This window comes from Pleurodeles waltl, chromosome 4_1 (genome assembly GCF_031143425.1).
Source record: "Pleurodeles waltl isolate 20211129_DDA chromosome 4_1, aPleWal1.hap1.20221129, whole genome shotgun sequence".
Taxonomy (NCBI): domain Eukaryota; kingdom Metazoa; phylum Chordata; class Amphibia; order Caudata; family Salamandridae; genus Pleurodeles; species Pleurodeles waltl.
Window position 1 is genome coordinate 289,383,734 of NC_090442.1, and position 27,680 is coordinate 289,411,413.

General features: G+C 45.4%; 1 protein-coding gene across 3 annotated transcripts in view; it reads left to right on the plus strand.

The window, feature by feature from the left end:
- Positions 1-27,680, plus strand: part of TMEM19 (transmembrane protein 19) — a 547,743-nt gene that overhangs the window by 450,814 nt on the left and 69,249 nt on the right. For all 3 annotated transcript variants that reach the window (XM_069228349.1, XM_069228347.1, XM_069228348.1), the window contains one exon: positions 14,703-14,957. In XM_069228349.1, the coding sequence (XP_069084450.1) occupies positions 14,703-14,957 (255 nt within the window). The remainder of the gene's footprint in view (positions 1-14,702; positions 14,958-27,680) is intronic.

Sequence of the window (27,680 nt, forward strand, 5' to 3'; positions counted from 1 at the left end):
TCACCCTCTGCGGGGAAAACAATCTAAGATGGAGTCGACGCCCATGCGCAATGGAGCCGAAATGGGAGGAGTCCCTCGATCTCGTGACTCGAAAAGACTTCTTAGAAGAAAAACCACTTGTAACACTCCGAGCCCAACACCAGATGGCGGGATGTGCACAGCATGTGAATCTGCAGCGACTAATGCCACGAACAGATGTACACTGGGTAAGTGACATTTTCCATATATATATATATATATATAATTTCTTTTTTTTTGTTTTGTTTTTTGTTTCTGGCACCAGTTTCTCATATCTTTTCTGAGGTAAGAGGAGAAAAATAAAGGATAGATAGGTTGATTTTCTGCGACAAATGGAACACCGTAATTACCACTGCTGAACATGTAGCTCTAACACACACAACCTACTTACTGGCAGGCAAAAAAAGGGATAATTGCAAAGTGCTTACAGGTTACTGTGAACATTACCACAATCCATGTTTTCAAGGAGCAGAAGTCCATTAGTTCGTCAGGCACACCCATCAAAAAGAGAGCTATTTTATACCATTTTGCTGTACAGACATTTACCCCTACTTTGCCACATCCTGCAAAACCTGTAGAACCTTGCAAGAAAATGGGTCTCCTTCGTAGTTGTGACACTAAGAGGAAAGCCACACCAAAAGCAAACTTCCGTCACTGATATATTTCGTGGATGCAAACACAATACCTCCTCTGAAGGAAACACTAAAATGGGCTCCAATCCTGCACATATTAAAATGCAGCACATTCTCCCTGCAAGTCAGATCGATGACCACGTGTGTAACTCCAGCAGATCTTGTTCAGTCTGAACCAAAGAATAACATTTCAGCTCCGTGGAATCATAGCATTTTCACAAATAACGTAAGGTCAGACATTTAAAATAACACGTTGAAGAAAAGAGTCTGAATAAATCAGGAACATGTCTTTCCAAGACCCCTAGAACCTAAGTTTTCCTGGAGCAAAACTGAACTCATCTTATATTTGCACTGGAGACAAAGCTTCATCTCGAAGTTCCTCACAAAGAGCATCTTCAGCATCTCAAGATTAAGCTTCTACATGTGTTGAGTCCCTGTCCTCCTGCTCAGAGCATTTTTGAGCTCTGTCTTTGCTAGCCAGAAGATCCTTCATGATGAGTAACCAGAGGGTCATTATCCAAACTAAAGAGCGTATTGTTTGTTTTGCAATTGAAAAGAGTCCTCTGGGAATGTCAGCAGCTTCTTGAGGGGTAACACTGCCTTGGCATCAAAAGGGCCAGCAGCAGAGGAGAATCTTTGATGACCTAAACGGTAAGCAGAGCTTTCTTTTGTAGGGGGAGGGGGGGGGGGGGGGGGGGAGAGAAGCTGGCCTCATCTGATCGCAATTTCAGGTAAAGTTATCTGAAGCAATTAGACATTATTTGAAAGAGGGTTTTGACATCTTTATCCACTTGAGTTCCATTGTTCTCACATGATCCGGCCAGATCTGCTTCTTCTAGATTGATTGCTGCCCGCTCTTCCGAAGGTACCAGAAAGCCAGGCAGGTGATTCTGATGACCAAGAAGAGTAGCTGTTTGTCGTATAAAGTTGATACAATCAAGACACAGTCCTGTTGGCACCAGAAACCGTTATGGTGGACCTATATTTCTTTGGGTACACCAGATGTATAACTCTGAACATGAAGAAAGAGAATTAAACCAAAAATGCAACTTCAAGATGGAAAAATACAGCACAAACCCTCTATTTCAAAGGTACATGAGACCATCTATATACAACTCACGAGGTTGCTCCAGCAAGTTCAAAAATGTGACACAAGTGCTTGTGCAACGTGACATGTGAAACAATAAAGTAACTGAGTTTAAAAACGCAATAGAAAGGAATTTGCAGTGCGTGGGCCGAATGCCAGCAGTCTTATCAAGGTGATTTTTAGTCTAAATCAGAGCCACTGGAAAAAATCCTTAGAGGTCTAAAGGGGGAATTATGATTCTTATCCAGACATGTAAAGTGTTGATTTTTCGACCCTATATAACTTGGTTACTTGAAACCATCAAAGAGGGCCTTCATCAGGACGTAACAGGATGGGCAACTTGTGAAGTAATGGCAGCAAGAGACCAAAGCCTGTGCGTGCGTGTGTTTAAAATAAATAAATAAATAAAAAATAATAATAATAATAAAAAAAATAACTCAAAAAAACTAGTTGTGCGTATAGATTACGCAAAAGCTCACCTTGAATTGCGTGAGTCTTGCCCCACAAATCAGTTTGAAGTAGGACAACAAGCTTGCTTGTCTTAACAATAACTGTGTGCACCTGTCGCTGGTCGCACAGTATGTCGTAGGGACCTTTCAAAGAATTGGGCTAGGGGAATAAAACCAAAATTCATAAACTGACATTTGAATTCATAATACCAAAAGGTTGTCCTGGACTCAGGTAATGAATACCGAGTTTATGGCTGACATAGCAGTGCAAAAGCTTTATATCCAGAGAGACACTGGAGACGAAAATATAGTCCTTCATCTAATGTATCTATGACAGTATACCTAAGAGTTTCGACTGGATGGTTTCCTAATATAATGTCCCTGTGACTGGTTTTTCCCCAGTGAATTTATTTACTTTTTTCTTTGAAGGTAAAACATGTTTACATTATAAACCTAACTATAATGTCTCTTCAACCTTTAGGTTTTTTCATTGTCTTTCGTTTTCCTATTGAATAGACATATCATTTTTAGTAAGCTCAAAAGTACTTTATTTTTCCTGCATACAACTGTAATGTACAATGTATTTTCTGATTTAAAATGATTAGAGATAAGTACAATAAACATGTAATGAACAGGTAGATAAATATGATTTCAATTATTTTTAACTTTTTTGGGTCCATTTTGGCTTTGTGAACCCGTTGCAGTGCTGAAATGCCTGTCCCATAAGGTCCCCATATTGGTGTACTTCCTTTTCTGGGCACAGTGATGCAGAGATGGCGGGGTTTTCCAAAACATTATGTTCATTGTATACTAATTATTAGAACTACTAATTGACTTGAAGTGTCCTATTAGGAACCTAAAATATGTAAATTGTCAGTTGGAAGCAGATTATATTTTTTTAGTTATACTGTCTTTCCCGGGCTTTGCAGTGCATTCGCGGAAGAGCAGTGATGGAGCCATCACACACAAGAAACATTTCTGATTGGTTTGGATTGTCGTGGGTTCATTTTAGCATTTTCCTTGGGCACACTTTTTCTAGCTTAGGGCCTGCAGCCTGTGCTCTTACCTAATTAATTTCATTTATTCCTTTTTATTATTTTAGCATGGCTTTATTTTAGCAGTGATGTTTTTTTTTAAACTATTTTTATCAGCTACCTTTCCACGCAGGTATTGTTGTTGATTCCTTTCCACAGCATTTCCTTTTGTGTCCCTGCTCAAGGCTGTACATGGTAGTACTCTTGGACAGGAGATACTTGGTAAACTAAGTCATCTTTACACTTAAGGATGCATTATCACATCAGGCCAGTTCTTAGAAAACACGTTTTGTTATAAATAAAATAAAAAAAAAAAAAGAACATGCTGGCAAAATAAGGTAAGAGGGGACATTCAAGCCGTCCATCTTACACTGTACCATGTTGTCACAGCTCTGCTGAAGTTGGCCTCATTGTTCCAGCCGCTTAGGAGGACTGCCAGCAGATCACAGGCAAAGACCCTGCTTTGTTACTCCGGTCTTTGGCCAGGGTTACCTTCCAGGGACTAGTACGGGCAGAGAAAGGCTATCACTGCTGTGCGCTCATGTAGATGCCAGAAGTGAAGGTAAGGATTTTAGATTTGCAAGTGTACCAAGATGCTGGGGCTTTGCATTTGTTTCACGCTCATGGTCACTTTAGGAAAGTAGCCTCTTTCTAGCTTGGTTACCCCCACTTTTGGCCTGTTAGTGTATTTGACTGTGTTCACTGGGATCCTGCTAACCAGGACCCCAGTGATTATGCTCGCTCCTCTAAATTTGGTTGCTGGTAACTACTTATCCCCACAATCGGCATACTGGTCCCCCATGTAAGTCCTTAGTATATGGTACCCAGGGCATTGAGGTTCCAGGGGATCCCTATGGGCTTCAGCAGTTATTCTGTGTATACCCACACACAACTCACCCACTTCCTCGAAGACAACTCCATCCTGGACCCCTCACAATCCGGATTCAGACGAAACCACAGCACGGAGACTGCTCTCCTCGCCGCCACAGATGACATCAGACATCAAATGGACAACGGCGAAACCTCGGCCCTCATCCTTCTCGACCTATCAGCCGCTTTTGACACAGTCTGCCACCGCACCCTACTGACCCGCCTCCAGGAAGCCGGCATCCAAGACAAAGCCCTCCACTGGATCTCATCCTTTCTCTCCGACAGAACTCAGAGAGTCCGACTCTCCCCCTTTCGCTCCAAAGCCACCAACCTCATCTGCGGCGTCCCCCAAGGATCCTCCCTCAGCCCTACTTTGTTCAACGTCTACATGGCCCCCCTCGCAAAACTGGCCCGCCAGCATCACCTCAGCATCATCTCCTACGCCGACGACACCCAGCTCGTCCTCTCCCTGACCAAAGACCCACTCACCGCCAAAACAAACCTCCACGAAGGACTAAAATCCATCGCCGAATGGATGAACAACAGTCGCCTGAAACTCAACTCCGACAAGACGGAAATCCTCATCCTCGGGCGCTCTCCTTCGGCCTGGAACGACTCATCCCTGCCAGCCACGCAAGAAACCTCGGCTTCATCCTGGACTCTGCACTCACCATGTCCAAACAGGTCAGCACCATCTCCTCCTCCTGTTTCAACACCCTCCGCATGCTCCGCAGAATCTTCAAGTGGATTCCAACAGAGACCAGAAAGATGGTGACCCAAGCCCTCGTCAGCAGCAGACTTGACTACGGCAACGCACTCTACACAGGCATCCCAACCAAAGACATCAAACGACTCCAGCGTATCCAAAATGCCTCCGCCCGACTGATCCTCGACATACCCCGCCGATGTCACATCTCCCCACACCTGAGGGAACTCCACTGGCTCCCGGTGGAGAAGAGGATCACCTTTAAACTCCTCGCCCATGCTCACAAGGCACTTCACAACGCCAGACCCTCCTACCTCAACTCCAGACTCAATTTCTACGCTCCCACACGTCAACTTCGATCCGCCAACCTCGCCCTCGCCGTCGTCCCCCGAATCCAGCGCAAGACCTGCGGCGGCAGATACTTCTCCTTCCTCGCCGCCAAGTCCTGGAACTCTCTCCCCACATCTCTATGCCAGACCCAGGACCTCCTCACCTTCAGGAGACTCCTCAAAACCTGGCTCTTCGACCACTAACTGCAGCACATCTCCACCCCCTCCTCCCCCCCAGCGCCTCGAAACCCTGACGGGTACATAGCGCGCTTTATAAATATCGTGATTGATTGATTTGATAGGAAGCCCCTGCAAAGGGTTCTGCAGGCCTGCCATTGCAGTCTGCGTGAACCAGGTGCACGCACCTGTTTTCACTACAGGTCACTGAACCAGGTCACCCCTATAGAAGGCCCTTTCAGCCCAGAGGGCTGGGTACAGGTACCTGTGTGTGAGGGCACCCACACTCTAGTAGAGGTGCTCCCACGAACTCCAGCCCCATTTTACTGGACTTTGTGAGTGTGGAGACACCATTTTACGTGTGTACTGGACATAGGTGTCTACCCATGTCCAGCTACATAATGGTAACTCTGAACCTGGACATGTTTGGTATCATACATGTCGGAATCTTACCCCAGTACTGTTGCAAGTATTGGAAGTATTATTCCATGCTCTCTGGGGGCTCCTTAGAGGACCCCCAGCATTGCTACCACCAGTCTTAGAGGGTTATCTGGGCAGCCCAGCTGCTGCCACCCCTCAGACAGGTTTCTGCCCTGCTGCTGCTCGATCTGTTCAAGCCCAGGAAGGCAGAACAAAGGATTTCCTTTGGGAGAGGGTGGTAATGCCCTCTCCCTCTGGAAATAGGTGTGACTGGCTTGGGAGGAGTAGCCTCCCCAGCCACTGGTTTTGTTTTGAAGGGCACATTTGGTGCCCTCTTTGCATAAACCAGTCCACACCGGTTCAGGCACAAAACCGTCCCTGCTCTGGTGCAAAAATGGGCAATGGAAAGGGAAGTGACCACTTCCCTGTCCATCACCGCCCCACGGGTGGTGCCCAGAGCTCCTCAAGAGGGTCCCTGGGTTCTGACATCTTGATTAGAAAGTTGGTAGGGAACTCTGGGAGCATCTGAGTGGCCAGGCAGGTGACGTCAGAGGCACCCTCTGATATCTAGTCACCTGGTTAAGTGACCAAGCCCCCTCTTTGGGCTACAGAGGGTCTTCCTCTGGTGTGGGTCTTCATATTCGGCTTGCAGGACTCCTCTGCAAACTCCACTTCGACTTATGGCTACTGGAGCTTTGTCTGGACCCTTCAGGAACCGCATCGCTCCTATCTTGGAAGAAGATTCTTCTGCAACTTTGTTTCTCTGGCTCCTGCCAGCTTTACAACATTTTCCCGGCCGTGCATCCTCAGAAGCCTGCAGCTCTTCAGCCTGCACAAGAAGAAGGAATCTCCCTTTGGGTGAGGACATCACTGCCCTGCATCAGCAGGTACCTGGCTGCAACGATGACCGGCTGCGTGGGACTCCCCCATCCTGAGTGGAGTAGATCCTGCATCACGAGTGGTGGTCCGGAGTGGTCCCCTTGGTCCTCTCTACCAACTGTCACACTTTGGTGGTGGTAAGTCCTTTCCACTCCATGCACGACAGTACCCCTGTGCACCACATCCTTTGCAGCTGCCAAAGCTTGTTTGGTTCACTTCCAAAGGGAACTTCAGGCAATGTGTAGCTCCAGCCCCCCCTCCTCCAACTCATGGGCATCTGCGTGGTGCTCTGGCGACGTGGGAGCAACTTCTGTGGTGCCACATGGGCTGCCTCAGCGACTTCTATGTGCCTGTCCTGTGGGACACCTGTGGGTGCTGCCTCTGCTCCTGTGGGTCAGAGGGTCCCCTGTGACTCCCCCTCCTGGGTAGAGTTCTCCTGGATCTTGCTGGTCCCTGGCAGCACCTCTTTTCCTCCAGCCGCAAGTTTTCCTTTGCCAAGGCTTGTTGGTGGAATTCCTACACAGACACCCGTCTGCAAACCAGCTTCCAGCGTGGGACACCTTTTGCACTCATCAAGAACTCTTCTCCGTCTTCTGGGCTGCAGTGCTGACCGGTCTTCCTTCTTTGTCATCCAACTCCAATAACTACCTGTGGGTGGGTAGTACCTTCTACTCCTCCTGGACTCCACAGACACTTCTGGACTTGGTCCCCTTTCTCCACAGATCTCCCTCTTTGGTAATCCATTGCTGTTTTCATGAAGTCTGTTCTGGGTGTCTTCTTTTCCTTCTTTTCATCCTTTGAGATGGTTTTGGGAAATCCAATGTTTTAATCCTGGATTCCTGGTCGCTGGGAGGTACCGTATTACTTAACTGTGTGGTTTCCTAGTACTCCCAGCTCCCCTCTACACGGTTTACTTACCTAGGTGGGGGACCCTGTGTTCGCATTCCACGTTCTTAGTATATGGTTTGGGCTCCCCCCCCCCCCCCCCCCCCCCGGGCAAATATTGCTTATTGCTATTTTACAGTGTTTTCTAACCTTTTTGTGTTTCTTACTGTTTGTTAGTGTGTAAACATGTATTTACTTACCTGCTATTGGAGGGTTGCCTCTCTAGTATTTTCTGCTACTGTGTTCTAAAAATAAAGTACCTTTTTGTTTTTGTACAACCAAGTGTTTTCTTTCTTGTGTGTAAGGACTGTGTGACTGTAGTGGTATTGCATTAGCTTTGCATGTCTCCTATTTAAGCCTTGGCTGTCCGTCCACAGCTACCTCTAGAGAGTCTGGCTTCTAGACACCGCCTTCACTTCAGTAAGAGGGAATACCTTGACCCAGTATAAGGTGTAAATAACATAGGTACCCACCACACCCCAGGCCAGCTTCCTACAGTCACAATAATAATGGACTGATTCATTTTTGTAATAATCTCAGCCCTTTTTTTTTTTTTTACATGGAATGCAGTTGCTTCAATAAAATATATTGCAATTTGTCCCGCATCTCACTGCCTTCAAATGTATTAGACCTTGTGCAAATGAGAGAAAGGGGTAGTATCTGTGTTACCAGGGCTTTCCTGAGGAGTCGGTGTCATGCGTCAGGCTACCACAAATCACCTTTACTTTCTAGGTTAGGGTGAGGTGCTGCTAGTTAGCCAAAAGGGTTAGGCCGACAGTTTCCACACAGTGGAAACTCAGTCACCCACACGTGGTGGTGCTGCCACCCAAAACCACCAAGCTTACCCCCATGGTAAGAGTCCTACAACATTTGCAGGAAAATCCCTCCCTAGAATAGAAACATCTGTTTAGAGCTCTCTCATTTTGAAGGATTTTTCACTTTTTCATTGCATTGAAACCAACAATGGCTTTAGGAAAGATCGACAGTAGCAGGAGGAATGCCAAGAGGCAGAGCCACCTCTGGAAAAAACTATCATCGGATTTTTTTCTATCCCCCTCGGGGGGGGGGGAAGAAAGTGAAGTAAAGCTTGTCTAATGGAATCTTTTGTCAAAGGGAATTGTCTAGGGGTACTGAAACAAATATTCACATTGCACCTCAAGCATGCTTAAACATCTTCAGAGTATTCAGCCCAGACAATCTGCAAGAGCAGAAATCCAGTGTGATGCTGCAGTGACTTCCAGTTCATCCGCTGCAACACCAGGAGACCCTGCTCCTCAACAGTTGATTGGCAATTTACCATCTAGTTTTCCGCCACTTCAGAAAATGACTGTGCACAATCTGTAAGAAAATTGGTAGTGTTGGAAGAAATCTATACCATTATTGACAGACCAAAAATGATTTTTAATTTTATTTTCTCGGGCAGTTGTTTAGAAGTCCTCTTTTTAAAAAAAAAAATTGATCGCCCTGTATTTGTTTCAAATGCAAAAAAAAAAAAAAAAACGTTAAACTTGAAAGATTCACCCAAACAATGGTTCTTTTGGGTAGGTAACCATTCTGCACCTGCTGGCTGGGGACAGTTACTGTGTTTACCTCTGGTGTGTTCATCTTTCCCCAGCTCCTAACTACCATAGTTATCTTGGTTGGGCTCACTGTTTCACATTACACTTACTTAGTATATGGTTTAGCCTCAAACCACCCTCCCACCCCTTAGGACCGTATACATTTTATGCTATTTCTGCTGGTTATTTTTGTGTATATATTGTGTGTAGATATGTCCAAAGGGAGATATAACAGTGCTAGTGTAGTAGTAGTGCTGTAATAAAGATTTCTTTATTTTTGCAACACTGGTGTGGTCCTTTCTTGTTTGAGAATTACTGTCTATTGTGGTATTGCAGGTGCTTCACATACCTCCTGAATAAGCTTTAGCTGCTCGCCTCAGCAACCCCTCAAGTGCTTTTCCTATCAAGTGCTATTCACTATCACTAAAGGTTGCTTGGACCCAGTATAGGGTGCCACACCATAGGTGCACACCATAAACTGAGCCATCCTACGTATACACACATACTTTCACACACACTCAAACCTATACAGACACAACTACCTAACATTCAGTCAGACATACTGTTAGACCTGGCAGCTCTTGGCTTGTTTCCCCATCTTTTTGCTTCGGACCTCCTGTTTTTGATCTTGTGCAGAATTTCATTCTGCTGGCTCTAGGACTCTATACACTTTACCACTGCTGGAGTGCAAGTGATCTTTGTCCAAATTGTATTGGTGATTAACTTATTCATGATCGGCATAGTTGATTTACTTGTAAGTCCCTAGCATAGTACACCATGTATGCCCAGGGCATGTAAGTCAAATGCTACTAGTGGGCCTGCAGTACTGATTGTGCCACCCACATTTGTTGCCCTGTAAATATGTCTCAAGCCTGCCATTACAGTGCCTGTGGGTGCAGTTTTACACTGCCAAGTCAACCTGACGGGGACACCCACTTGCCAGGCCCAAACCTTTGCTTTTACTACATGCAAGTCACCTCTAAAGTAAGCCCAAGGCAGTCCCATGGGCAGGGTGCAGTGTATTTAAAAGGAAGGACATGTACCGGTGTGTTTTACATGTCCTGATAGTGAAATACTGCTTAATTTGGTTATCACCTTGCAAGGCATATCTCTCCCATAGGTTAACATGCGGATTACCTTGAAATATCTTAAGTATAATTTCTCATTGGGAGCAGATAGAGGTAAAGAATTTGGCATCTCTGAACTCACAATTTAAAAATACATTTTTTGGTGAATTCGTTTTTAAAATGTAAGTTTGAAAATGCCACTTTTAGAAAGTGCCCGTTTGCTAGCTTACCCATTCTGTACCTCTGCCTGGCTGTGGAATACACGTCTGGGTCAGGATGACAGTTGGGTTATCTGTGAATTCACTCTAGACAGTCACACAAAGGGAGCTGAGGTGTGTCCTTCATATCCTGATGGGTCTTCCTGAGCTAGAGTGGAGGGAGGAGCTGATACTTGCACCTGAATACTGTATAGGGGTGTTCCTGTTCTTACACAAAGCAGTCTCCAACCCCCTGGAGTGTCTGGGGTCAGGGTAGGAAAGGCAGGGGCTTGTGCACTACGAAGACTTTCCTTTTGAAGTTTGCCTTTTTCAAAGGCAGAAATGAATATTAGGTAGTGGACTTCTGAGACCACAACTTCAGAACATTTCTGGACTGAAGACAGTCTGCCAGGAAGAAGAGCTGGATGGTGTAGGACGAACTCCCACCCTACCTGTTGCTTTGTTGTGCTGGCCTGCTGCTTCTGTCCTCGGAGTGAAACGACTGGGCTTTGCTTTCTACATCCTGCTTTCCAAGGTTCTCCAAGGGCTTGAACTGAGCTTTCCTCCTGTTAGAAGTCTCGGGGACATCAAAGACTTCATCCGCCAGTGCCAGGACTCTTTTGCTGAGAGTCCGGACTTGCCAAGTGGGGCAAAATCCAGTCCTTTGGCCCTTGGAAGTGGAAACTGGTATCCTGAGGAAGAAAATCCACATATTGGATCGCCGGCTGTAAATAGACGCAGCACCTGCCTTGTGACATAGGAATCTATGCAGCACCTGCCTTGCGGTGGAAGGATCGACATAGCACCTGTTCCACCGTGACTCTCATCACAGTGTGTTTGGATTTTCCCACCCATTGTCCCTGAGTGTCATTTTCGTATTGACTCTACCCCGCAGCAAGGAACCGAGTCTGCATGACTGGAGACAGACGCATCCCCGCTCCTGAGGGGAGAAAGCTGACGCATCACCTCCCCTGCCAATAAGGAACCAGTGCATCACCTCCCCTGCACTGTAGGAAACCAACACATGGCTTTGTTTTCCGTTGCCTCACCAGTCCATATTGTCTTTGTTTTTGACGTATCCCAGGTGCTGTGTGTTTAAAAATAGATCACCATTGATTCCACTGGATTAAGACTCTTTACAACTTTTTAGAATTGATATCTTTGCTTGTGTAATTTAGATTTTTGCTGGTTTTTGGTCTGACTGCTTGTGCCAAGCTACCAAAGGTATGCATTCCCAGAAAATACATGTTAGAATACTGATCTTTGGTTCCCCTATAATTATCAATTGCTTAAAATATTTTAGCCCACATACTACATGCTTTACACTGTACAAAACTAATATACACAGTAAAAAAAATCTATATACTCATTTCAAGTACCTGGGGAAAAAAAGCTGTTGGTTCAATGTAATTGAATGATTTGATTTGTCACTCTTGCTTTAGACTACCAGAAATGTGCTAATTAGAGTTGACCCCCTGCACCTTCTCGTCAGCCAGAGATAACGTCAAGAGGAAAAGGTTAAGCATGGAGTATGTATTTGTAGCCTTGAACCCATCAGCCAATCACAAAGCAGCATTTAAAAAAAAGAAATTAACTGGAAAGAGTTATTGGTTGAACTTAATGTAACCTCTCTATACATACTGTGATGGCTTCACAGAACAACCCTAAAGCTTCAGCATGCAAGCTTCACTAAGTGAAGCTTACTTGTCCGGATTCACAGAGCCATTACGGCGTTCAGCAGCGGCCCTCGCGATGTTAACTTTACGATGGATCAACAAATCGGGCAAACACCCTTAGAAACAGTACAACGCTAAGAGAAAGGGAGAGATGGGTAATTGTTATCTGTTTCTATCCTCTCCCTTCCACTTAAAACAATCAGCCATGCTATGTCAATCCGCCACCCCCCCCCCCACCCCCACCCCCCCCAATAAATCTTTCCACAAGTCCAGTTTCCATGGCAACCAATTTGAAAATCCTTACAACCAAGCTCCAGGTAAAAAGTTCAGAAAGCTTTGACTGTGCTGCTAGTCAGTATAAAAAGGTTCTGCACAGTTTAAAAAATATAAACGTATAACAATCTCTACATCAGAAAGTATTTTATTTCTCAAAATCAGGGTAAGCAATTTAGATTGGAGTTACGACCTAACCTAGTAATCAGCAGTCCAGCTTCACCCAACCACTATCTTTGCAGGTGTTTTTTTTTTTTTTGGGTAATTTCTCTTCACTCACCATGCAGCTTGTAAAAAAAAAAAAAATACTAGCATCATAGTTAGTGTGTGGATTGTGGGACGAAGTTTTGTCTTGAGCCCTGCCAGAAATGTTGGCACAGACAGCTCTTGGATTTCCCCCAAAGGAAAATTACTTGGATTAGCAACAAAAGAATGAAGTGGCATCAACTAATGCCTGTGATTGCGAGCATGTCAGATTGCTGGCATAGAGACCTCATGATTGTGCACTGTGGGGGCAAAGGTCTGGGTACAATCACAGGGATTGGACTTGAAAATTAAATAAAGGAGACATTGGCACAATTAATGGCTCTGGTTACTCGCAATGCATTTGTATGTTCAACATTTGGCAAAGAAAGGAGTGGCAATTCATTTTTGTCCAGAGATTGAGAAGTAAACTTGTAAAGTTCAGTCCGAAATAAAACATGCATGGTTAATGCATGTGTGCTCAGGACTTAATTCTGTTGCATCTAAAAAAAAAAAACTAAAAAAAATCTGTAAATAAAGATATTGCCTTACCTCTTTCTGATACGTGTCCTAAATGCCTTACTGGATGTGTGTGACATATTCTCCTTTTTTTTTTTTTTTTTTTTTTTTTTTTTTTTTCTTTCTATTTCTACAATGGACACACTTGCCTGCTTTCCAGGTTGTAAGTTAGCTTTAGGTACCAGTTATCCTGTTGCTCAGGATTTCCTAGTGATATTTGTCCCACAAATATTTTAAAGACTATTGTAGCTTCCTATTTGATCTACATTTTTTTTCTTATTTTTTTTTTTTTTCTTTTTAATTCATTCAAGCAGGGTCAAGTGCCAGCCTCCTGGAAAATGGGGTTGGTTCATCTATTGTTGAGAGAACTGTCACCTAGTAATGAAGTCCATTCTTGATGGCGTATGTAGATAGGTAATAGAAACGTTTTTGTGCTGGTTCTACTGGATTTGTCTGCAACATTTGATACCACTGATCTCTCCCTCCTTCTTAGATTGAGGTCATTTGGCCTGCTGGGTAATGAAGTCAGATAATTGGAGTCATTTCTTACCAATCGGTATCAAACTGTTTTCCTCCTCTCTCTTCTTTCATCAGCAACTCTAGTAAGCTGGTGTGGCCCAGAAAGCTTTATCCTGTCGCCTTATTGTTTTCTTGGACAACTACTTTGCAAAACAGGGTGCCCAATTCTGAATGAGTGCGATGATACTCTGGTTATGTTTAAGTACTTCTGCAACCAATCAGATTAGTAATCTCAATGCTAATGTGCACAGTGTCTTGAGTTTTGTTCTTTCTGGAAGAGAAATACTTTTTAAAAACAAATCATGCCAAGACTGACTTGATTGTAACTAAATGTTTGACTCTCGTCTGAAACCCAGGTGCTACGGTGGGACAGTGTCTGTTAGCACATAGCCTTCCTGCTCGCCTTCACTGAAACAAGAATGGTGGCAGATTGAGACTGGACCCTGCCCTATTAGTAAAGCCAGACATAGGGCCCAGAGCATGATCTAGTCAAATGGAAAGAGTATCTCCCATTCCTCCAGCTCTGAGGGAACAACTGCATGCTTTAGGGAAACCAGGGTGAGAACTCCGACTCCCCTTAGCCGTGGAGTAAGGTCTGAGACTAAGTGGTAATGTATTAAAATCCATGTAGTGAAGTAATTACTTTCTACCAGGAAGATGGCAACAGTTTTTTTTGGTCTATCTTGGGGAGTAGCTCATAGAGACCTAGCCATCCGGAGGGCCACGGTACAGCAGGTGGAATTCTGATGTGGAAAACTGGGCACTGGCGGAGGACACTCGAGGGCTGACCTCTAAAATCCTGCCCTGACACTAACCCCTCTTGTTACTGAGCTGCATTTGAGTCGGCACAACATATGCTAGAGCATGACACTGAGCGAGTGCACATGCACCATTGCATAGCCGCTTGGATTAGTAATAGAAGTTGATTGAAAGTTTAAAGTCTTGTCTTCAAGTTGTAAAAGTCAGGCCTCCGCCCAGAATGCATATATGTAATGTAATGATAATGTTGCTTGAAATGTAACGGGCGCTAGACCTGTATATCCAAAACACGTGAAAATCTTCAATTAAAACATATATATATATTTTTTTAAAGTTTGTTTGCTTTCGCTCTGTGTGTGCTGATTTATTCCAATCTTATTTACTTATTATTTGACTTTCTGTAGGAGGACAGAGGAATTGGGTGCAAGTATTCTGCAACGGGGGTGTGCCCACAGAACTTGCACTTCTGTACATGATAGAAAGTGGACCAGGAGAAATTCCAGTTGATTTTTCTAAACAGTATACTGCATCTTGGATGTGCTTGGCCCTTCTAGGAGCATTAGCATGTTCGACTGGAGACACATGGGCATCCGAGATTGGAACAGTCTTCAATAAGAATGAGCCACGATTAATAACATCCTGGAAAAAGGTTCCAGTTGGTAAGCAGTACTATTAATCTGTTTATATAATCTTTTTTTGGCCAAAGACCTTTAATTACTTGGTTTACTGTTAACAATTAATCATCCAATTACAGTGTGTCCTTCCTGTAGCAGCTTTGGAATGAATAATGGTTAAGTCAGTGCTACAGGATTCAAGCCTGCGACCTTCATATCGCACGCAGATTTCAGTAGCTCCCCTACCTTAAGTTGTTAATATTTGTCTACACCTTTTGTAAGGTCTTGGTTGTCTGAGTTATCATCTAGTTACAAGTTGGGTGCCTGAAAGTCCTTTGGTCTCCATTCCCGTGCAATCGCCCAATGATTTCTGTTTATGCTTTTACTTCATTTGTCGAAAATACTTTCTAAATATTTAAGAAAGGAGACTGATGTGAAATGTAAAAGTGTAGGCTTTGTGATTGGTGGCTGCTGAATAATGAAAGTGTCTTGCACGATTTGGAAAGTTAAACTGTTTTTGGTATGATTGCATGATATTAAATGCATTCCTGTCCATCAGGTGGCCATCATGAGGTCGGGCAGTGCAGTAATCTTTTGGGCAACCAACAGCAGTATACAGCTAGAAGAGCGAATTGTTCATTTTTGTTTCATAAAGCGTCATCACTTAGAGCGGACAGCGGATGCACTTTGCCATGGTTTCCTATTGCAGAGTAAAACTTTGCGTTCTGCTGTGTTTCTTCCTGCGTAAATCATCTTGCCCTGATGTAGCAATTAGCTTGCATGGTAATGCAAGCAGACAAGCACCTATCGTTTGCACATAGTTTTGTCATTTCTTTGTTCTCTAATATTATTTTGGTGTGATGTGCATATCGCTTTTTGCAATTATATTGTGGTACACCGTTATGTGATGACCTCTTAATGAACTGATACATGATAACTTGAGTACAAAAATACCTGTTTTATGGCATGTGTGACTGTAGGTGACATGCTTTGCATAAGTCTGTCATCTATTTTTGGGTCCGGAGTGCTAAAAGTTGTTTTTCTTTGAAGAATCTTTTCGAGTCGTGATCGAGTTACTCCTCCTCTCGGTGATACTGCATATGGGCATGGAGTCCTTTCTTGGATTTTTCTCTCTACCGTCGGATTTGGACGTGTGTTCCTCTCGCTCTAATATTTCTTGGCTTGGTCTATATCGAACTGTTCTCTTCCGTCTTTCTGTCTGCGATGGTATTGTAATTCGATTGCGTCTTCTCTATCTCGTAGTCTATTCTAAATTCTGCACCAGGAGTCAGTTCACCACCCTTTGGGGCACCGGTCTTAGGCCTATTCCTCTGCATGGCGTCAGGATATCGAGGGCTAATGGAATGGACTCCATTTCGATATTGCCCTCGATGCCATTCGAAATTCTCACACACCGACCACTACCTGGTGTGTAACTTGTCTCTCCTCGGACCACAATGAACAAAGCTGTGACACTTGCCGTTCCTTTTGATCAAAGAAGACACTCTGGGACCAAAGAGCACATTGCTTTGAGATGAGGTCGAAAAACCACTAGATGACACTCCGGGGAAGAGCACGTGCAGGAGGAGGCCTTCTCCATAGAAGACGGAGTCAGACATGCAATCCGACATTGAAAGTTAACCTGTTACCTTCACGCAACCCGGGAGTACAACAGCCCCAACTCCCCATACAAAGACTTTTAAAAAAAGCCCCAAAAGCAGGTCGCTGGACCGCCTGTACCTTCAGGCCATGGTTGGATCTGAAAAATATCTTGGGAAGCCAAACCAAGATGTCTTCAGCATCGACCTTCGGCTCAGGAACATCCCAGACAGCCTTGGGATTGAGCAGACCCACCTATCTGAGTGTTTCAGTGCTGAGCAAAAACCCCACTACATCGGCTTCGGAGCCGATGGTTTCCAGTCGACACAAGGCTTTGAATCCTAAAAGTTTGGCACATAAGACTGTGCCTTCCAGAGACTCCAGTCACTCCCCGGAAGCAGCCTCACCAATGGAGCCCATCTTGAACATAATGGACACTTGTCAGCGCCAGCTCCATATTCAAAAAGGAGCAGGGGGAATAATTGCTTCCCTCCCATTCCAATCAAGAGTAAGCTTATATTTCAGGAGGCCTTAGACTTAGTTCCTCCACCTAAAAAGGTCTCCAAGAACAAAGCTCCAGTTTGACCTCAGCCTTCTCCATAGCACCACCTCCGCATTCTCCTGCACCTACTACTGAACCACAATTTTCTCCACAGGGTTCACCATCACCTCGGAAATTAATTTAGGGGACATCCCACAAGACATTGACTCATGGGATTCATATGATCCATTTCCCATTCTTCCTAATGACCCTGATCTATATCCAGCATGCCCATCACCTCTAGAATACACATCATATCAGCAGGTCATAGCAAGGGCAGTTGCATACCACAACGTCCACATGCACACTGACCCTATCGAAGTGGATTTCCTCTTTGACACGCTAACTACCACCCATAATGTCAGTTTTTACCTATTCTACCTGTAGTGTTTAGACATGCCAGTTATATTTTTAAAGAACCTGTTCAGTCTAGAGTTATCACCCCGAGGGTAGATTAAAAAAAAAAAAAAAAGCTGCACCCTACAGACCCTCTATTTATATGTGTACAAATCTCTCCTGACTCAATAGTAGGCAATATGTGCTTACAGCTAATCCACAGGAGACGCACCTCCTCCTGATGAGGAGAACAAAAAACTAAATGCAGCTGGGAAAAGGGTGGCTGCACAAGCTGCCAATCATTGGCGTATTGCCAATTTGCAAGCACTTTTAGCACCTTACGACGGGGCCCTCTAGGATGAAATGGAGGATCTTCTCCAGTACCTCTCAGAGGAACACCAAAAGAGTACAAGAGTTTCTGAGGTTCAAACCATCTCAAATAATTCCATCAGGTGTGCAACTGATGCCGCAGATACTGTCGCATGCAGTCTTAATACTAATATTATTATCATCAGAAGATATATACTTGGCTTAGATGTTCAGGTTTCAAGCCAGAAATTCAGCTGGCAATTCTCAACATGCCTTTTGATGAACACTTTTCTGATGGATACAACTACCTGTGGATTCCTCACCTTATGAATTCTCCCAATGCGCCAGCATTCGACAAAAAATATTCTTCCCAGCTCTCCACGTCGACGAGGACATCACAATTGTATGGCTCCGCACGCAACTCTGTCTGACGTCACCGTGGCAATAAGCAATAAGAGGTCCTCGCCGGCGTCCTGACGTCGGTTAAATTTTTTTTCTGTGATTCAAAGCTAACTTATCTCCTAGCTCTAGTTACTGTTCCGAAGGTGTCCTTTTTGCCTCTGGTTACAATGTCTCCTCCTAGAAAGTCTGGGTTTAAACCTTGTCAGGAGTGCGGGGGTCACATGTCGGTTACGGACCCTCACGATGACTGCCTTTGGTGCCTAAGTTCGGAGCATGACGTGGAGGAGTGTGTGTCCTGCCAAAGCATGAATCCGGAGGCGCTGAAGGAGAGAGATAAGCCAAACTCTTTCTGGCTAAGGCGACAAAAGGGCACAGAAGTCATCACAGATCGTCTTCACATACCTCTTCGAAGAAGCATAAGAAGAGGCGCCGACACAACTCTCTGCATCATTCGGCTAGAGGTCGTTCACGATCCAGGTCTCCATCTAGGCGGTGTTGTGCGATGTGGGAGGTTAGTCCTACGGTGACTCCACAGCCTCAAAGCCCTCAGGCTTCTCCGGCGCCATCGGTCTTCGAGGTGGTTGCACCCCAGGAGAGTCCTCGCTTTTCACCTGGGATGCAGGATTCTGATGCCCAGCCGGCGCAAGTGCTGCAGGAAGATCAGCAGTATCCTGCCTTCCCTGCTCCGGGAGCGGATCTGGCGGCATTTTTGAATGCCATGTTCAACATGTTCAATGCTATGGCCCCTGCTGGTGCACCGGCTGGTCCCACGGGTCCTTTGGCACTCTCATTGGGCTCTCCGGCCCATTCTAAGTCGGCGCCGTTCATGCCTTTTTATCCGGCTGAGGGTGCTGGATCGGCGCCGATAGCTTGGCCTCATAGGCCTAATGTGCCGATGACATCACCTTTATAGGCCTGCGGCACTGTTGATGTCGCCTCATACAGTTGAAGACTATGATGGAGCCTCGGGTGTTCACGGCGCCAATGGGATCAGCTCCGGAGACGGCTGGATTGGATTGTAGTGTCTTCTTCTCCTGGTCTGCATCTATCGGTCCTGAAGCCCATGTCATCGACGTCAGCTAACTCAATGTCGTCGCGGAGAAGAGCACCAAGGCTCTTAGAAGAACAAGAGTACCAAAGACAGCTGCTAGAAGAAGAAGAGATTGTTGATCCTGTGTGGGGATTATCAGGGCCTAGACTCAGCCAGTGGGCTGGGCACTTCCTCGGAGTAGGATCTTTCATCTCCAGGGGAGTTTACAGAGGAAGCGGGCTCTTTCCATTCTGTGGTCAGGAAGGCGGCAAATCTCTTGGACCTTCCGTTGCTGACTGCTGAGGTTAAAACAAACATTTTGACAGAGGTCCTTCATCCTTCGTCTTCAGCAGAACCCTTGCTTCCATTTAATGATGCTCTTACAGAGCCTATATTGGCGATTTGGAGGAAGCCTGTGTCCTCACCAGCTGTGAACAGATCTGTTGCAAGACTGTATAGGGTGGATCCGGGAGATCTGGGATTTTTATCAAAGCATCAGACTCCGGAGAGTTTAGTAGTCGGTCTCATGTTCGACACGTTGTGCACCAGTCTCCTTCCCTGTTATTCCTTCGGACAGAGTCCAAGAGAATGGTGCAGTCAGCCAAGAAGACTTTTTCATCCTGCAGTATGGCCCTGAAAGCGGCACATGCTACCCGTGTGTAGGGGAGATATGTTCACTCCCTGATGGACGCCCAGAAGTAGTTCCAGACTTAACGTATGATATGCAGGGGCAGTTTGGTGAGCTCCTGTCAGACGCTCAACCTGCGGCTAAACAGATTATCCAGTCTGGTCTGGATTCTACAGACTCAGTGGCCAGGGCGATGGGTACCTCAATCGCTGCCAGGAGGCATGCGTGGTTGAGGTCTTCTGGCTTTTCTACAGATGTCCAGACCACTCTATTGGACCTGCCTTTCGATGGAGAAAAGCTGTTTGGAGCCAAAGCGGACTCTGCCTTACAGCGCTTCAAGGACAGTAGGGCCACAGCAAAGTCTTTGGGTCTCTTTCGGAGGTTCAGGGGGTTTGGGCATGGAGCCGTTTATCGTGGGAGACCCCAGTCCACAATCTAACAGCCTGCCAGCCTCCCATATAGATCCTTTAGAGGGTGGGGGAGGGTTTGGACAAGAGGGGCCACCCAGCAGCACCCTGCATCATCATCCTCTTCTTCTGGGGGACAACAACAAGGAAAGCAGCCATAGTTTTCTAGCCAGGGGCAGACCAGGGGGATTTTGTAGAGCCCTGGGGGGGGTGACACAAGTAGGCACACAAGACACCCACAGGGGCGGCCGGGTGCAGTGTGCAAAGCAGGTGTCAGGTTTTAGATAGGATTCAATGGAGGGACCTGGGGGGTCACTCTAGTGGTGCAGGCAGGCACAGGGGGGGCTTCTCGGGACAGCCATCACCTGGGCTAGGCAGAGGGTCGCCTGGGGGTCACTCCTGCACTGAGGTTCGGTTCCTTCAGGTCCTGGGGGCTGCAGGTGCAGTGCTGGTTCCAGGCATCAGGTCTATCGTTACAGGCAGTCGCGGTCAGGGGGAGCCTCTGGATTGTCTCTGCAGGCGTTGCTGTGGGGGTCCGGGTGGGGGGAGGGGATCGTCTCGGCTACTCACTGGGTCGCAGTCGCTGGGGAGTCCTCCCTGTGGTGCTTGTTCTCTGGTTCTCGAGCCAGGGTCGTCTGGTGCAGAGTGGGAAGTCTCACACTTCCGGTGGGAAACTAAGTCTTTGAAGGTTTCTTGGTCCTTTTAGTCCAGGGCAGTCCTCTGACGCTTCAGAGGTCACTGGTCCCTGTTGGATGCGTCGCTGGTTGCAGGTTTTCGAGTCAGGAGACAGGCCGGTAGGGCTGGGGCCAAAGCAGTTTGTCGTCTTCCGTCCTCTCTGCAGGATTGTAGGTCAGCAGTCCTCCTTGTTTCTTCAGGTTGCAGTAATCGGATTTCCTGGATTCAGGGTCGCCCCTAAATACTCAATTTAGGGGTGTGCTTTTAGGTCTGGGTGGCAGTAGCCAATGGCTACTGTCCTTGAGGGTGGCTACCCTGAGGGGAGGGGGGGGGGGGGCACATCCTTATTCCTATTGGAGGAATCCTCCAAAATCAAGATGGAGGATTTCTAAAGGCAGGGGTCACCTTAGCTCAGGACACCTTAAGGGCTGTCCTGACTGGTGGGTGACTCCTCCTTGTTTTTCTCATTATCTCCCCTGGACTTGCCGCCAAAAGTGAGGCCCGTGTCCAGGGAGACGGGCATATCCGCTATCTGGAGTGCCCTGGGGCATTGTAACACGAAGCCTGAGCCTTTGAGGCTCACTGCTAGGTGTCAGTTCCTGCAGGGGGGAGGTGTGAAGCACCTCCTCCCAGAGCAGGCTTTGTTTCTGGCCTCAGAAGGCATAAAGACCCTCCCCCCAGGGGCTCAGAAACTCGTCTCTCAGCAGCAGGCTGGCACAGACCAGTCAGTCCTGCACTGAAGGATTGGGTAAAACACAGGGGGCATCTCTAAAATGCCCCCTGTGTGCATTTGTTAATACATTTAACACTGGCATCAGTGTGGGTTTATTATTCTGAGAAGTTTGATACCAAACTTCCCAGTATTCAGTGTAGCCATTATGGAGCTGTGGAGTTCGTTTTTGACAAACTCCCAGACCCTATACTTGAAATGGCCACACTGTACTTACAATGTCTAAGAATGGACTTAGACACTGTAGGGGGCATATTGCTCATGCAGCTATGCCCTCACCTGTGGTATAGTGCACCCTGCCTTAGGGCTGTAAGGTCTGCTAGAGGGGTGACTTACTTATGCCACAGGCAGTATTTTGTGGGCATGGCATCCTGAGGGGGATGCCAGGTCGACTTTGCCTTTTTCTCCCCACCAACACACACAATCTACAATGGCATTGTGCATGTGTTAGTTGAGGGGTCCCTAAGGGTGGCACAACATATGCTGCAGCCATTAGGGACCTTCCCTGGTCTCAAGGCCCTTGGTACCACTGGTACCTTTTACAAGGGACTTATCTGTGTGCCAGGGGTGTGCCAATTGTGGAAGCAATGGTACATTTTAGGTGAAAGATCACTGGTGCTGGGGCCTGGTTAGCAGAGTCCCAGCACACTGCTCAGTCAAGTCAGCATCAGAATCAGGCAAAAAGTGGGGGGTAACTGCAACAGGGAACCATTTTCCTAGAAGACCTATCCTGGGACTGAGGATTTTGAATTGGTTCCTCAAGCAGGAGAAATTCAAGATGCTGACTCTAGCGCAGGTACTTCTGGCATTGAACAAAGAGGATTGCATGGTGTCTATTGACTTGCAGGATGCTTACTTTCATATCACTATTTTCAAGTCGCACAGGAAGTATCTCCGGTTTGTGGTGGGGTTGCAACACTACCAGTTTGCGGTCCTTCTGTTTGGTCTTACTTCAGCACCTGGAGCCTTCATGAAGGTGATGGCGGTGGTTGCAGCAAGTCTCAGGAGGAAGGGAATATCTGTATTCTCTTACCTGGACGATTGGTTGATCAAAGCCAAGTCTCCAGAGCTCGTGCTGTATCTCTTGCAAATGACAACTCAGTTGTTCAGTCTGGGCTTTTCTGTAAACGTGCCCAAGTCTCACCTGGAGTCCTCTCAGCGCCTCCTGTTCATAGGGGCAGTACTGTATACAACATTGAATCAAGCCTATCCTCCGCCTCAGGTGATTCAGGACGTTAAGGCGATGATTCCAATGTTTCGAAATGGAGCGGTTGTTCCAGTCCTCAAGGTTCCTGCGCCCGCTAGATCTGTTTGCTTCTTGGATTCTGTTGGTCACTCATGCACGCTGGCACTCGAGGGCCCTTCAGTGGTGCCTCCGCAGGCAGTGGTTTCAACGCAAAGGGGATCTTGGAGTCGATAACTATCTCCAGAGACGCTGCGGCGGATCTAAGATGGTGGGCTGTGGACGGCAATCTTTCCTAAGGATAGGTTTTCACTACCGCCGCCGGTGGCTACGATCACAACGGATGCTTCCACTAGGGTGGGGAGCTCATCTGGGGGACCTAGAGATCAAAGGTCTTTGGTCTGCAGTGGAACAGACTTTTCATATCAATCTGTTAGTATTGCGGGTGACACGTCTGGCTCTCAAGGCCTTCCTCCCGTCCCTTTGCGGTCCGTCAGGTCAAGTCTTGACGGACAATACTACCACGATGTGGTACATCAACAAGCAGGGAGGAGTATGGTCGTACCTTCTCTGCAGAGAGGCCCTGCGGCTCTGGTCCTGGGCCCAGGACCATCTGATTTGCTTGGTAGCAAATCATCTGGCCGGAGTTCTCAAGGTATGTGTGGACAGTCTCAGTTGGAATTTCTGGGCCGATCACAAGTGGCGATCTGGTCCTTCACATCTTTCGTATGTGGGGTTTTCCGCAGATAGACCTATTTGCCACTCGGGAGAACGCGCACTGCCCGTCATTTTGCAGCCTCCAGTATCTGGTGCAAGGACCTTTGGGGGACGCGTTTCAGATGTCTTGGTGCGACTAGTTGCTGTACGTGTTCCTGAGAATGAACCTTGACTTAGTGTCAATGCAGCCCATGTGTATATATATTCAGTTTTCGATGGTGGGAGATGGGGCATTGTAGTCAGTTTGTGGTATTTCTTCTCAGGCATGTTTATCAACGGTCTATAATAAAAGATATGGAGCAACAGTTTGCTTTTAGTTTAACTTTAGGGCAATGTGCGAGTTACTTTTGTGATTTGACTATACAACTTTTTTTTTTTTTTTATTATATATATATATATATATATATATATATATATATATATATATATATATATATATATATATATATATATATATATATATTTATATTTTTAACTTCTCTTCTTCCTTGCACGCGGCCAGCCCGACATGCACACGTTTCTCTGAAGTAAATAATATCGCACATCCATCTTCACTGCCACGAAAGAACTTGGGGATGAAGATTTAGATGATGATCACATTTCTTTGGTGTCGATTTGCCTCAGCTGATGTTGCTGCTTAACCTTGTGAGCACAAGTAGAACGCCACTTCTGGTACATCCAGGCATCCAGTTTGTTTTCTCGGTGTGACACTTAGTTTTTCCTTCGCTTGCAAACCATTACAAAATGGTGGTTCTTCCAACAGCCTCCACACACTTGTCCAATATCGAGACATTTACCTTCATGTGGAAATGAAAGTCTGCATCTGAAGCAGTTTCTTTTTCTGTGGAGACATCACTTTGTGTCCTTCTGCCTTGTGTTTCTGCTTACTTTTCATTTTTATGACTGACTCACTTTGGGCACTTATGGCTTCCATATCAGAAGCTCGTTGATCTGCATGTTCCTCAGCTCTTGCAGCCATGAATACTCACTACAGACTAAGTGTTACTCTCCGCATTTGTTGTCTGAATGAATCTGACAAACAGCCATCTATAACTCTCTGAGACTTATGTCTTCATCATTGAATTAATTGAACTTGCAATGTTTGATAAGCGTATTAAGTCTTTCAACAAATTTGTCGATCGTTTCACCAACTTTCTGCCTTTCTCGTTTGAAAACGTATCTTTTGTAATCTACATTCGTCATTGGTATTTAGTGCTTCTTTGATTTGACGGGATGAGACTTGATCAGCATGTATTTCCTTAATTACTTCATTTACTCCTTCATCTGCAAGATTCTTGAGATACTTTATGAACTTCTTGTTAAATACTTTTTCCAGTGCATCAGTGAAATCATCAAAAGTTTCTATCCAGGCAGTCCATCTGGCACCTATATTCTGCCTCTTGGCGGTATCAAATGGAAGTGGTGTTTCAAGAAGGAAACAGCATTATTATAACTATTTATGGAACTTACTGATGTTGAAAGAATTCTCTTCATCACATCTGCTGTCCGCTGGGACCTGCTACAATTAAGACTTCTCTAAGGCCCTGCGATGTGCTGGCATCAGGGCCATCGCACAGATCTGAGATAGTATAGCCTTTTTGCGGTAAGACATTGTTTTGTTTCTTTCAGTTGTTAATCGCCATTTTCAATGTTCTGCTGTTTCTTTTTTTTTTTTTTTTTTTTTTTTTTTTACACCTGGTTTCCACTACCTTTAGCGTTGCGCTGTACCTGGTAGTTTCTGTCTTTAGCGTTATTGTTCCATATGACTTTTGGCTCTGCGATGCGTTGTGGTGCAGTACCTCTTTCACGGTCTCCCTAGTGGATCTCTGGCCGATATTACACAACATTCTCTATAAGGCCTTTATCTTCTTTGAAAGCTTTGCACTGGCTGTAAGGGCGCTTTGACTATACGTACACCGATTGTGGATCTTCACTTCTACTGAGGTACATGTGGCACACACAAGCAGTTTGCTCCACCCAGGCAAACTCTCTGGTAGAGCACGGTTGGTTCTTCGGGTTACGTCATCTTTATTCCTCGGTGTGTATCTGCAAACTCAGCATTCTAAATCATGGATTCTATTCATCACACCCAAACACTTATGTCACAGTTATAAGGAGTCTGTCAGGAACCAAAACGGTCCCATCATCTCTAACTTATGACACTACAATGTGCCACCATTTTTCTCTCTAGTCAATTTGGAATGAGGCTAGTAGTGTGGTTCCATCTCACTGATAAAATTATTTGAATTTTAATCATCGTGGAGGTGCAGAGATGTAGTTGGCAGTCAGTACTATTATCTTTACTTTTAGTGTTCACAGTCACCTCCATTTCTAGTAAAGATGTTTGTCTCTGCCATCTATAGTGTGAAATCCTGTGTGTGTGTGTGTGTTAGAGACAGATGGGAAAGAAATGATATCTGCTCCGTATGTGTCTTTGTGCATGTTTTATACAAACATCGAACCTGTTGACTTCATCACTGCTTTCTGTTACGGTGGTGACTTGAGCAATTGAGTTTTAAGAAAAGTTAAACTAATTTTGAGTCTCAATTGCCATCAATCAGCATACGCAATTTGATTAACTGAAAACGCATCACATGATTTACTGAAAATATGTAGTCGCTCTTCCTTAGACGACACTTTAAACAAAAGATATTGAACCACCTTTGCATCTAAAAAAAAATGCATTGGAAAGTTTTAAACTAAAACGTGTATTAACAAGTTTCGTTAACATTAATTTATAAGTACATTTGGCACTTCGCATTTTTTAAAAACATGGGTCTTTCAGATTTCTGATAATACATTGTAAGTTTTGTAAATAAAAGTTCAATCTGTCCTAAATCCTGAAACCCATTATTACAAAGAATGCAAGTATACTCCGCACTGGAGACACTTCTGTTTTTTTGGGGAGAGTTTTTAGTTAGTAGACAGTCGGTTAAAGTTAGGGTCACATAGAACAAGTAAATTCTTATGCATAATATGAATTCTGCATTCTGTAATGATGACTGTGTTCCCAGTGTTGAATTAGTTAAGGAATGTTGGCTATCTACAAAACGCTCTGGATTCTTTGAACCTACTCAATTTCCATTTGCAGTAAAGATTCTGATGGAAACTCAAAAACGTTTCCCCTTGCAAAATTCACTTAATTCTGAACATTTCTAAGACTGTTGATACCAGTATTTCAAGAGCTGAGGTATATCTTCTGTATTTATCCCCTCATTGCAAATTCTAATCTGATGGCTTCATCAGGAAGGCTTCAAGGTTTAGATAAACTGTGTTTCCGGAGACTTCCTTCAGTCACATAAAAATGACAAAAACATCTGACTGGTACACATTCTGCATTATACATTGTTAAATAGGCCAGCAAAAACTGTCTTCTTTACCCAGTCCTGCAATGCTAACAGTCACCAGCAATAAGCATCTTGAATGTTTTATGTCTGCTTTTGTTGGGAGACATTTTGTGACATTTAAAATTGGCTGTTGTAAGGAACTGCCTCCTTGGCATGGTTACCCCCTAACTTTTTGCCTTTGCTGATGCTAAGTTTTGATTGAAAGTGTGCTGGGACCCTGCTAACCAGGCCCCAGCACCAGTGTTCTTTCCCTAAACTGTACCTTTTGTCTCCACAATTGGCACAGCCCTGGCACTCAGATAAGTCCCTTGTAACTGTTACCCCTGGTACAAAGGGCCCTGATGCCAGGGAAGGTCTCTAAGGGCTGCAGCATGTCTTATGCCACCCCGGGGACCCCTCACTCAGCACATACACACTGCCTCACACTTTGTGTGTGCTGGTGGGGAGAAAATGACTAAGTCGACATGGCACTCCCCTCAGAGTGCCATGCCAACCTCACACTGCCTGTGGCATAGGTAAGTCACCCCTCTAGCAGGTCTTACAGCCCTAAGGCAGGGTGCACTATACCACAGGTGAGGTTATATGTGCATGAGCACTATGCCCCTACAGTGTGTAAGCAAAACCTTAGACATTGTAAGTGCAGGGTAGCCATAAAAGTATATGGTCTGGGAGTTTGTCAGACACGAACTCCACAGTTCCATAATGGCTACACTGAAATCTGGGAAGTTTGGTATCAAACTTCTCAGCACAATAAATGCACACTGATGCCAGTGTGCAGTTTATTTTAACATGCACCCAGAGGGTATCTTAGAGATGCCCCCTGAATACTAATCGGACTTCTAGTGTGGGGCTGACCAGTTCTTG